Here is a 12,522-nt window from a genome sequence, read left to right on the forward strand (position 1 = left end):
AGAGCGTTTTCAGTGAACAGAAATATCATGCTGCACTATTTTAGTGCCATATAATCAGAGACTGTATGTGAAATGTCAAATTAATTTAATTCAGTGAGTTTATATCGTAGATTATTTAGAGCTACAGTATACAAATGCAAGGGAATGTCGCCCTCTACTGGTTGTATATGGTTATCGTAGTCGTCAAGATTACAAGCGCATGCGCAATGTCGCTTGTTTGACTGTAACGCTAAGTGATGTGATGGCTACCAAGGAAGCTTATTTGTATTTAGGAGTTATACATTGACATTTGAGCCGAAAACGGTGCAACTTCAAAATGAAATTAACTCGGAAACTTGTTCTCTCTCGGGCCAAAGCGTCGGACCTTGAAAGCGTTAAAAAGTTGAATTGCTGGTATGTTGTGCTTGATTTAGTCAGTTTGTACTGTATTTATTTCACTAGCTGGGTAGCTAACACAGGCTAGCTAGCTTACAGAGCAAGTTCAGCATCAGCACCCAGTCTGAAGATAGAGCCAAAATTGTGTTTTATTTCGTAAAGATCTTTCAGGCTGAATAGAGAGAAATTATTGCTTTACACCTTTTTCTGGTACATTTTTATACCTTAAGTCTATAATTACATTTTGTTCCTCAACATATTTGTGTTTCAGGGGCTGCAACCTGACAGATGTAAGTGTTTCTTTTGTTGTTGTTGTTTTCAAGGTAACTCGTTTTTATAAATATTATTTTTAATTCTTTATCTGCTTAATGAAATTATTTTATGTTGATATTCATCCTCAGATCTCAATATTCTGTGAAATTTCCAATGTTGAAGTTTTAACATTAAGGTAGGATTTGCTGTAGCCCTGCATGCTCATCTCTCTATCTCTTCAATTATTATTATTTCAAATGAGTAGATTTTTAACAGACATCTCGTTTTCAGTGCCAATAATATATCCTCTCTGGAGCACATCGCCAACTGTCACAATCTGACTGAGCTGTACCTGAGACAGAACGACATCCAGAGTCTCTCGGAGCTGAGCCATCTTAAACACCTCACCTCTCTCAAAGTTCTGTGGCTGGCAGAGAACCCATGCTGTGGCACAGACCCAGTGAAATACCGTTTGTCTGTGTTGAGGGCCCTTCCTGGTCTGCAAAAACTAGACAGCCAGGGTGGGTAAGAATGAAGCACAATAGAAGCTTTAACAGATGCATATATTTCACTTGCATATCTTTTGTGCTTATTTTTGGATAAAATAGTGCGTATTCTGCATAGACATAGACTAAAACATCATGATTAAGCTAAAATGTAATCTCCTCTGTAACCATTGCCATATGCCCTGAATGAGATATTCACAATTTTCAAATGGTTAATGAGAAATAAGAACTTACAGTGATGAGGTTTTGTTTGACATGACCCTTTCCTTCAGTGGCACCTCTTTTGTTTAGTTGTGACAGAAGAAGAAATTGCACTTGCTTTGGAAGAAGGTGAAGAAGTGATCACACCTGCAGGTCCTGCCACAGCCAGTTCATTGAATGGTCTCACTGAGGCAGACTCCGAGTACGACTCTCTCAATTACAGTGTGGATGAGAGGAAGTAAGTTTATACCGCTATATACATTTCTTTTTTTTTTGAAAATGGAAAAGACAAAGTCAAGATAATAGAAAATAGTGGGGGGGGGGGGGGGGGGGAAGAGAAACAATAGCTACTAGATATAATACCACCCTGGTCAGGAAAACCCATACCGTTTTGGTTTTTTTTACATGGATATTGCAACTCTTGAGTTTGTTGCCAACACATAAAGGGACTTAGATCTCTGTCTTATTCATTGCTGCTCTCTCTCTCTCTCTCTCTCTCTCTCTCTCTCTCTCTCTCTATATATATATATATATCTATCTACTTGGCACTTTTAAAGGTTTTGCTGGGGCCTTCAAATAAATAGGTGATCTTTTGAAAATATTGTAAGGCATAGTTATTCCTGTGCTCTTACACATGTATAAACTCCAAAATAAAAGCATAAATACAGTGTCAACAGATTGTTTTATACAACCTCTAATTAATATACTTAATTTAATAATACAACACCCACTAGTAACTTTAGACTAATAATGCGTAGGGACAAGTGTTGACATCATATTCAATGACCCTACAATCTGTTTGTCTCAGCAGAAAGATTCATAAGAACAGGCTGCATTGTTTTTGGCTGACAGAAGTGGAACCTGGCATTTTCTTCTGTTGTCCAGTTTTAAGGTTCAATTTGTTGTGCATTCTGGCATTAATTTCTGTTCACTATTTCTCTCAGCTTGAAGCAGTTTGGCCATTCTCCACTGACCTCGGTCATGAACAATGCGTTACTTTTGTATTATTGCAAAATTGCATGAATGTGTGTTTTGTGAGAGTATTTTATTATAATTAATAGGTCATGGGCTCTAAGTCATGTTTAATGGCAATCCTTTAGACCAGGCACAAGTTAATTTGCTTCCAGTATATTATTAGTGAAAAATCCTGAGTCTGTTTTTTTTTTTTTTTTTTGTATTGTTCTCAGTAAAATCCATGCTTACTCTGGAATAAAACCATTGCCTAAAGAGAAATTTTCATCTTCACGAGAAGCTGGTTCCTCCCTGAAGAAAAGGGTCAGTATACAAAGAACATTTTATCTAATTTGACTATTATAAATCTCACTTGGGGTATTATTATCATCAGGTATGCAGTTTTCCTGTATAGTGTTAGAATTGAGGCACAATCAACATGTATTAATTATTTCAGTGTAGTTTCAAATGTGTGTGTGTGTGTGTGTGTGTGTGTGTGTTTAAGAGTCACACTCTGGAAGCTGTGCTGCTCCTGCTGAAGGACCTGGATGCTGAGGAGCTAAAAACCGTCCAGTGTGCCACAGAGAACAAACTCAGAGCTCGCAGTAGACAGAAGGAGAAAATGCCAATTGCTCAACACTGAATAAAAGCTAATCACTACTGCATGCAGAATGACCAGCAACATAAAAGTAGCTTTTTGCTAAACAATAATCCAGGTTCATGTTAAGACATTGTTGCCAGACCAAAAATAATCTCCCTGCTTAGCAACAAATACAGGTGATGGTTAAATGACAAAAAAAAAAAACACTAAGTGCTTTAATAAGGATAATAATCAATTAATCATAAACAAACAGCCTCAGCGTGGCAGAATAAATAAAGTGATTCTGTCAACCAGTGTTACAATGAATGAAGTGGAGACTAACCCCGAGTCTCACTAAATTCATTAAAAGGTCTTCCATAGGTGTTCAAATGGTTTGAAATATTATGAGTGACAGCCATAGCATGTTATCAAATTATTTTTTGTTCCAAATAAACTGTCCGGTGAGCCTTTATTACCTGTTAATGGTGGTGGAGTTATCCTGAAAAAGTCCACTCCCCTTAATAGAGAAATGTTTCAACATAAAATAAAAAGTGATCAGTTAAAAGAGGTCAAGTGAAACCAAACCAGAGCAATATAAATAATGAAATGCCTGCACAGCATGGTAGAGTAACCAGTTACTCCTTTAATTTGTCCCCAATGTATATGTATAGCTGCACTACATGGCTAAAAGTTTATGAACACCTGGGCATCACACCCTGATGCTCTTGTTGAACATCCTATTCCAGATCTGATTGCCCCATTGCTGTTATATAAATTCCCCTGTCTCTCAGAAGGCTTTTCATTAGATTTTGGAGTGTGGCTGACAAAACTTGCCCATTCAGCCCTGAGTAATGTCCAAAAAGGAGTATCTGGGGTGCAATTGGCATTGCAATTTCAGTGTGGTTGAGATGTGCAGGGCATCCAACATTCATTCCAACCTTGGCAAACCATGGATTTGTGCACAATGGCACCGTCATGCTAGACCACATTGGCCCTTCAGTTCCAGTGAAGAGAAACTGCAATGCTGTAGCCTACAGAGACGTGTGATGACCAGGTGTCCTCAAACTTGAACCATGATGGGTTTAAAATAGTTTCACAAAGAAATGTTCTGTAAACACTACTTTTTGCAGGCATGATTAGTGTAACAAAAAGAAATCATGGCTGCTTTGCTGTTCCTGGTGTCAATTTAGCATTTCTGTTCATGTCTTTTTTTAAACAAGAATTTCTTTAGCATCTGATTATTAGAAAGTTTCTTGAATGTGTATTATGATAGTGCAGGAATAACTCTGGAATTAAATGTATATTTACTGAACATATTTTTGTCAATAAATTGCAATGCATCATATTTATTAGATATCTATACATAATACATACTGTTTACATAAGTGTACATAGTTACTATTTATTACTTGAAGTACTTGAGTGTTGACATGCTTCAGTTGGATGCCTACAGTGCATGAAGAATGGAATTACATTCTGCACTGTATCCATAACAAACTGCACATACGCAGCATGGGGACCTGCCAGCATTTTGTTTCCTATCCACAGTAATCAGTACAAATGCTGTAATGTGTCTAAAGACTGGTGGCCAATTATCAAATCAGTACTTGGAATCTTTTTTCTGCCCTGATTACTCAACATCCTCTTTCTCTAGGAAGTCTGTAAGAGTTCCTGCATCCACAGGAATGAGAAGGTACTCTATTCCATCAGCTCCCTACAAAAGACAAAAAAAAAAAAAAAGATACATTACTTTAAAGAAAAGAAACTCACAATTCTATCTTGTATTGATTATTCTGAAAAAAGTTAACCCTACTGTTTAAGTGGTAACTAGAAATTATACATTTAGGTCAAATGCCCCTTCCTGCAAAGATGCACATTCAGTCAGTAAATTCAGGACAAATGCCATGTGGATGCACTTATTCACCTTCTTTGTGCGGATCAGCTTATGATCCCTGAATTCTGTCAGCTGAGTCCTCAGTGTGATGTCACTGTTTACCAGGAAAGCCTCACGACAACGCTGGTAAAAATCTTGAAAAGACAAACCTGAACACAAATCAAGCCAGAAATGTGAATAGAAAGTCAAGCTAGCAAAGCAAATATGAAAACGTATACTTTAAGAGCTCATTTGAGAAACTGCTTCAATATTTTAATAAAAAATCAGAACGCAGAGAACTGTAAATTTGGATAAAATGTAATTTTACCTGTATATGACTGATTGTCTTTGTTCTCCAGTTGGAATTCTGCTAAAAGTCTGAAGATCCCTCTGTAATATGTATAAATCAATAAATAGAAATTATTGCCTTTTCTAAATCTCTAGTCTCAACTTGTTTAGTTCTAGTTTTACATGCAAAACAGAACAAACTATAAATACAAATTTACAGCTACTTTTGTGGATTGCTCTACCTAAACTTTAAATGTCACAGTTATGTAATTTGTAAACAATCCCTAAAAAGACAGGCCACCCCAGCTGACATTAGCAGTAGCTGTCATGGTCTCATTAAGAAACGGTCTTGAAAAAATCACAAACTATAACTGTATACTGTATTGCAGTGGTCCCCAACCTTTTTTTGTGCCAGGGACCGGTTTAACGTCAGACCATATTTTCACGGACCAGCCTTTAAGGTGTGGTGGATAAATACAACAAAATAAAATGATACGCCCGGCATAAAAACTGATATTTTCTAAATATAATAATAAACATGAATCCACTGTGTTGTTTTTTTGTTCATTTTGCTGGCTTGGGGGTTTGAATTTAGCGGTAATGTATTGTTACCGGCCGGAGCAGCCCCTTTAAGAGGGTAGCGGATGGAGGTAACATGTGCCCGAGGCAAGCATCATGACATGCATCAAGAGTGAGTCATAGACAGATGTGGCGGAGAGAATCCGGTAATTTTCCAAAATAAAACATCGTTCAGGATCAGATAATAAATAAAACGGAAATAATGCAAGTTATGTATTCTTTCTGTGAGGCCCTGTACCAATTGACCCACGGACCGGTGCCGGTCCACAGCCTGGGGGTGGGGGACCACTGATGTATAGTATTCACTATAAGGTTGCGTGTTTACTTGTATTGGATATAACTGTGTGTGTGTGTCTGGTGCTGTACCTGGCATTTGGTGTGAGACTGCGCAGGACGTGTGTGAGCGAGCTAAGAGCCAGTGCCCCAGTCTGCTGTACTAGAAGAGAGTTCTCGTATGATGTCTCTTCTGTGTACGGCAGGAAGGTAGTGGTCTCATACCAAAGCCAGTTGAACATGCACATCTTCGAGTGGTCCCACACTGAACAAGCAAAGGTTGAAAGTTTTAAATCCACCACTAATCTAGTAAAAAAAATACTTAAAATATTAAAGTCAATATCAAAAGTACAGTTATTGTATAGTGTTAGTGTTAAAACAGACCAAGAGGGGCATTGATGTGATCAATGGAAGCGAGCAGGTGCATGTTGGGAATGGAGGCCAGCTGCCCCAGGGCCTGCTGGCTCTTCTCCCCACGTAGCATGGGGCCATCAATGTTGTGGATGATCAGGTAGATGTGGTTGTCCAGGTCTTGTAAGAACACAATGTTCACAGATCAGTCAGCATGATGATGCTTTTTACCATGGATGGACAAAGAATTAATGGCATCATGTAAAAGTTAGAAACAAGGTGGATTTGAGTTTTCATGTAAAAAAATAAATCTAAAGATAACCTTTTTTAAGGGTTTTCACAATGAAGTCGATTTGGTCCATTGGAGTACGAAAACTACCGTCATGCTCCAGCATCTCACTGGTGATGGCATTTAAGATCTGTGAAAGTGAAATGACAACAGTTTTTCATTACTACTTAATCAGTTATAAACAAAGTTTCTATCTGTACTTATATGGAGAAATCTAAAAAATTCCCCAACCCTTAAGGGTTCATAGATTTAGAGCAATAAACAAAGTGCACATCACATGTATCTTTAATAAGCCAAAGTAAAAATTTATTAACATTCTTTTCATACAAGTTTTCATTTACAAATGACAATTGTGTTGAATGTGTGTTAAAATGCAAATCACCTTGAAATGCAATCACATCAATATGGCATTTCCCCACAAAACTAAACACATACACACCTTTGGTTTTCCTCAAATAAGTTCAAAACTGTGTGTTTTGTAATAACTGCCCAAGCTAGCTAATAATAAACAATACATTTAATTTTAGATATCAATATAATGTATAAGGAGCTAAATAATTTGTCCACGTTTTAGTTTTATATTTAAATAAATAGTTGCATATAGATGTTCTGTATTTACAATGATAAATATACTTCAGTATTCTGTAAGCTGAAAATGAAATCACAATGTGAACTCTAATAATTGTACATTAGCCATTGTCTAACCAAGCTTAAGACCAGCTAGATTAATATATTTTTTCCGAAATACGCAAGATGTGTTTTAAAAAAGCTATTACTTACTGATTTGAGGGTGATGCTTGGGAAAAATCCGTTAATTACCAGGTGCATGGAATCAGACAGCATTTTAGTGCGGAACTTCTCTAGTAAAAGCTTCTTCGAGCCCAGGCCATACAGCAATATGTTGAAACCCATCCTGGTTACATGTATATAATAATACATGTAAATGTTATTTGCACATTAGAATGTTGTGGGGAATAAAAAAAAAAATAATAAAAAAAAAACAATTCTTAAGCAAAATCTAAAATGCATGCTAACATACACATCTGGATTTTTAACTCAACTGTAACTGCAGCATCCATTTATTGAAATTATTTTCATGTTTTTTATTCAACTGAGTGATTTCATCTCCATAACAGGATGGCTTTCCACCAAGCAACTGCAGCAGAGTTTCCTACAAAACACACAGGATATGTCTATCAATTACACATACTGTACACGTACCATAAATAATACAGCCATTAGCACCTAAATTAATTATAGATAGTTGAACAAAACTGACCCGTTCTAGTTTTGGGGTCTGGAGCTTTTGGAGCGTTCGGTCCGATGTGAGGACCTTCGAACTGCTGTGAGCTTCAAAGTATTCCTCCACCAAGCTGGGCTGGAATAAAACACAATTACAGGTCTGTGTTCAACATGTTTAGCATTTTGACCAATAATTTGAGATGCATTAGATAATACATTTTGACCACACTAACAGGTCTCCTTATTGAGCAAACATCATCAACAGAATCCTACCTCAGGTGCTTTCTTGCTCTTCTTGGCAGGTGTCTTATAAAGTGCGGAAGCTGCTGTAGATGTTTTGCTGGGGGTTTTTGGCTGTGCTTCAGACTTTTCTCCTTTCTCCTTCTCATCTTCATGCTCATCCTCCTCCTCCTCAGAGTTTGATGGGGAGAAATCACTGTCACTGTCTGATTTCAGATTAGGAGCTGAAAAAAAAGAAAACATCCAGCTGTTATCATAAATATGATAATGCAATTCCAGAAAATTATTTTAAAACAACTGGAGTTTAATTACCGTTTAATAATTATTAATGCAACAGATAAAACAGAAAGCAGTCTGATGTAAAAGTAATGTGGAAAATGTATTAAAAGTGTTTGGATGGCACTCCAACTTTTTTCCATATTCGACTAATCCTATTTTAATGCTATAACCAAACCTGATATTCGCTTTCTTAATCTGTGTGGGGTCGTGGAAACAAACTGTACTTTCTTCCCCTGAAAAGACAATAATTAAAACTAAGTAACTACATAATATACAAAATGTTTATTTTTAAAATGTTAGCTGAAAGAGATTGTTGTTGCAATTACTTTTTGAGGAGTTTTGTTTTCAGTCACCAACCCTGGAAGTGAGAAGTATATAACATCATTAGAAATCTGCATATTAAAGATAAAAGTAATACAGTTTGAAAAAGAAATCTTAAAATAAATTGGTCGCTCACTCTTGGATGCACGGGCAGGGCTGGGTGGTTCCTGTGGACTATCAGAAGTGCTAAATGTGACACTTTTTCCAGGAGTGCGGGCCCACTCTGATGCTGAAGTTTTAAATAAATAAATAAAAAGAAAGAGAGCAAAAGAGAGAGAGAGAGAGAGAGAGAGAGAGAGAGAGAGAGAGAGAGAGAGAGAGAGAGAGAGAGAGAGAGAGAGAGAGAGAGAGAATGTCAAGTACATTCATGTAATGTAATTTAATGGATATGATACATGGTATGTCAGGATATACATGTACACTAACAAATTGCCAACCAAAAATGAAAAACTAAGTTTTAAATGATCTAACACCAAAAAATAAAATAATATATTTTATAAAAACAAAAACAAAAGGAAGGGGATAAAAACAAGTCACTGCTGTTCACTGGACATCTTCCTTTCATAAGAACTCAAATTCCCATTTACTAATGATGACCATATCCATCCATATCTCATGGATTCATGTAAAGATTCCCTTCACTCTACATTCCACTATATCTACCTTTGGTTATACCACAGATTCCATCAAAGTTTAAGTCTTGATTAAAATTTGCTTCAATCAAGACTGTCAGGATCATTCTGAGACCAACTAACAATTTCCTTCCACTCACGTACCCACTTGTGCCATTTTATTGGAGCGTTTAATAGTCTGGAAAGTGAACACTGAGGCTCCTGCAGTGGCTGATACATCCTCTTCTCCATCTGCACAAAATACAAAACATACACAATGAACACTCAGTAAAATTAAGCAACACAAACTACAGGCCAACAGAGAGTGTCCGATCAAGTCAAATATCTTTTTTTTGTCATTTCAACCACATACAGTGCAGTACACAGTGAAATGAAATAACGTTCCCCCTGGACCAAGTTGCTACATTAGACAATTAACAGAAAAGAACACTGAACTACACAAAACTTAAAACTAACAACATAAAGTGCACATGTGCAACATTTAGAGCAAAGAAAGAGGGACAACACAATACAAGGAGACTAAACACAGTGACTAGTCTGGTAAACATTAAATTCTAGCAGCAGAAACAAAGTGCAAAAACAGTTATTTTTGTGCAGAACAAAACTTTACTGTTGGTGTGCGTGTGTCAGTCCGGTCCCTTCATGTTGAGTGGGTGTATGATAAAAGCTGGTACTACATAATTAATGCACTTTGTTTAGTTTTAATGTCTTACCTTGTGTGCCAGTGACTAGTGCCTCTACATAGATTTGCTCATTCAAAACACCATCTCCATCCTCTTCTTCCTCTTCTTCATGAAGGCCTGCTGATCGCTTCCTACGACTCTTCAGGCTTACCAGAGTTTGGACTGAATTTTGTGTGGCTTTTGAACCTGAAAGTAGATTCATGATTATAAAGGTAATACTTCTACTCAAAACTCCATTGTCAAAGCATATATACTATGTAGAAGCCCAAAGAACAGAGTGTTGTTTGTTTTTCTGGAGTAACAACTGCTGTGTTGTGTTTATTTGGTGTTATTTCTGAAAGACAGCCTTTGATTACATCACCCTCTGATAAGAGACATTTATTTTACTATTTGGAGATTTGGAAGTGGTACAATCTTCCAGCATGTTGAACCATGAGTTTACAATCCATTTTTTATGTCTTGTATGTTTTCACCGTGTTCATGTATTTCCTAAAGAAATACACGACAGAAGGTAATGCTAAATTTCACCTAGCTGTGACTGTGTGTGGCGGCCTGCGATAAATGGCAATGGTGTCCCATCAAGGGTGTATTCCTTCCTTGATGTTATGATACAAGATGTTCCTTGGTTAGGGTCTGAATCTACCTCAACCCTGACCAGCAACGACTACAGCGCAATGAATGACTGAATAAAGGAAAGGATATATAAAACTGTTCCTGCTTTATTTGGTACTCACGGTATTCTTATGTCAGCTGTTATGTCCTGCCTCTGTGACAGCTATTACACTACATTCAATATAACTGACATTGTTAAATAAATGTTACGTAAATACATGAAATACAAAATATTTTTTGGATGTGTACAAAATCAAAAAGTAAAATTGGACGCTTGTTTGGTTGGTCCCTCTCCATACCTTGATGTTTTTCCACAATGTGATCCAGAACATCATTATCTCCCACAAACCGCAGCTCTAAAGCTCCTGGCTCCACCGGGCGCTTCTGTGGGCTCATGGTGGTCACCTGAAAGTGGAATAAAGCGTTTCGTGATGCTCGAAAAACGACATTGTGGATTTTGATTTCTACATTGCTGGTAATGCATGGGTAACAGCAGCCCCCGTTAGCCAGAAAGCTATGTTTCTATAGTAATGAGCTAGGAAGTGCGCGAGCTCACCCGGAGAGGAAGAAAAATGTCAAATTCATTCAGCGGATTCGAGACTCTTCTACGCACTAGCTTTCGACTGTCAAGTAATCTTTACCACTAATTTTCAATGAAGAAACAACTCCGTGTTAAAGGGCTGCACGTTTCTAAAGAACAGTGACAGTTCATCAGCAAGCGTGAAACTTTCCGCGCCAACCGAAGAAGGTTTAGGCCACGTGACCGGAAGCGACGTCAGTTCAGTAACCGGTGTTTGAAGGAAGAAATGAGTAAGAGATCAAAGGGATCTCAGATTGTAGTCTATTTGTGAAAACATTCACCAAGTCCACATTTTCTGCTTTTTATTAGCTACAGAGGCTAATTATTATCAATAGTTGAACAAAGTTGAAATGGCAATAAACTTTAGGATCGCGTTCAGGATCCAGTGTTGTGGTGTCAATGAAGAAGACTTTATTCAGCAGAAATAAAGCCAGACAGTTCCATGAAAGTACCAAAAACACAATCAACACACAGTCTTGATATACCCTCTTCAGCTATGTGTGTAACGCCCACCTTTTTTGTTAACATTTCCAAACATTTCTTTATCCATCATTATCCTAGAATTCTCAGGTTCTTTCCTATAATTGTGGCATAGCCCGTTCATCACTGTTTTTTATTTTTAAAAAAAAGTAGCATGTAATTCACGTATGGCCGCTTCATGACCCTCTACACCGTGCCACCACTTCAAACCTTGGCTATTTGTTCTTTTGGCCAATGTATTAATCTTTAAAAAATCACCCCTAAAGAACAAGATAGGTTGTGTTTATTGCTGCTTTAAGTGTGCTGATTCTAATCACACAATTAGCACCTCTTCCAATATACTGACTGGGCTGTGTACCACAAAAATATATTTCATGCATGTCAGAAACACCTAATAATGAAAAAGGGTAAAAGGTTAAAACTACCATATGGCTTGCTGTTGTTTTTAAATACCACGTTGGCACAATTGTTTTAACAATTTCACCTGGTAGAGACGTTTTAAAGACATTAAATATTAATATATTCCATTTATTTGGCTGTATTTAACTTTACTGATGAGCCAATAACTTACATGTTGCTAGAAAAGCAATCATTTGTAATTAATTTCTAATTATTAAAATAAGCTGGCCATTTTCTTCAACTTTACTATGGCCACAGTGGACACAGAGCCTATTGCAGGATCATTTATGTAATTTAGCGGATACTTTCATCCAGAGCAAACTGTTTGATTTACACAGCATTTGGTAATTAAGGACTTTGCTTAAGGGCCCAGTGATGGCATCTTTGCAGTGCTGGGATCTGAACTAACAATTTTCCAATCAGAAGTCCACAAATTTTGGCCTTAACTATATGACTGCATATATTCATAAATTGTTAATATAGCTGAGCTCCTAAATGACTTGAGCAATAAATATAGCTACGATTCTCTACTCAGA

At 37.1% G+C, this 12,522-nt stretch overlaps 2 protein-coding genes across 2 annotated transcripts; one reads left to right on the forward strand and one right to left on the reverse strand.

The window, feature by feature from the left end:
* Window positions 1–186: 186 nt before the first annotated feature.
* Window positions 187–4,210, forward strand: cfap410 (cilia and flagella associated protein 410). Its single transcript, XM_046858242.1, has 7 exons — window positions 187–393; window positions 647–665; window positions 777–823; window positions 919–1,148; window positions 1,425–1,572; window positions 2,522–2,609; window positions 2,791–4,210. Exons 1-7 carry the CDS (start codon window positions 317–319, stop codon window positions 2,926–2,928), a joined length of 747 nt encoding a protein of 248 aa, XP_046714198.1. The 5' UTR covers window positions 187–316; the 3' UTR covers window positions 2,929–4,210.
* Window positions 4,196–11,306, reverse strand: orc2 (origin recognition complex, subunit 2). The gene is made up of 17 exons (XM_046858241.1): window positions 11,084–11,306; window positions 10,827–10,932; window positions 9,946–10,101; window positions 9,377–9,463; window positions 8,737–8,829; window positions 8,606–8,637; window positions 8,455–8,512; window positions 8,034–8,224; window positions 7,798–7,896; window positions 7,580–7,689; window positions 7,299–7,431; window positions 6,552–6,648; window positions 6,263–6,409; window positions 5,972–6,143; window positions 5,067–5,128; window positions 4,790–4,908; window positions 4,196–4,579 (listed from the first exon to the last, which is right to left on the reverse strand). The coding sequence occupies exons 2-17, from the start codon at window positions 10,921–10,923 to the stop codon at window positions 4,496–4,498; spliced, it is 1,737 nt and encodes a 578-aa protein (XP_046714197.1). The 5' UTR covers window positions 10,924–10,932; window positions 11,084–11,306; the 3' UTR covers window positions 4,196–4,495.
* Between the last annotated feature and the right edge of the window lie 1,216 nt (window positions 11,307–12,522).

This window comes from Silurus meridionalis, chromosome 9 (assembly GCF_014805685.1).
Source record: "Silurus meridionalis isolate SWU-2019-XX chromosome 9, ASM1480568v1, whole genome shotgun sequence".
Classification (NCBI taxonomy): domain Eukaryota; kingdom Metazoa; phylum Chordata; class Actinopteri; order Siluriformes; family Siluridae; genus Silurus; species Silurus meridionalis.

What these genes read in the sequence shown, in the direction of transcription:
- cfap410 (XM_046858242.1), top strand. Translation starts at nt 317, where the DNA reads ATGAAATTAACTCGGAAACTTGTTCTCTCTCGGGCCAAAGCGTCGGAC. An exon ending in GCAAAAACTAGACAGCCAGG is followed by an intron (nt 1,149 to 1,424) that starts GTGGGTAAGAAT and finishes TCTTTTGTTTAG; the next exon opens with TTGTGACAGAAGAAGAAATT. An exon ending in GTTCCTCCCTGAAGAAAAGG is followed by an intron (nt 2,610 to 2,790) that starts GTCAGTATACAA and finishes TGTGTGTTTAAG; the next exon opens with AGTCACACTCTGGAAGCTGT.
- orc2 (XM_046858241.1), bottom strand. Translation starts at nt 10,923, where the DNA reads ATGAGCCCACAGAAGCGCCCGGTGGAGCCAGGAGCTTTAGAGCTGCGG. An exon ending in AAAACAAAACTCCTCAAAAA is followed by an intron (nt 8,513 to 8,605) that starts GTAATTGCAACA and finishes TTGTCTTTTCAG; the next exon opens with GGGAAGAAAGTACAGTTTGT. An exon ending in TGTGAAAACCCTTAAAAAAG is followed by an intron (nt 6,410 to 6,551) that starts GTTATCTTTAGA and finishes TGTTCTTACAAG; the next exon opens with ACCTGGACAACCACATCTAC.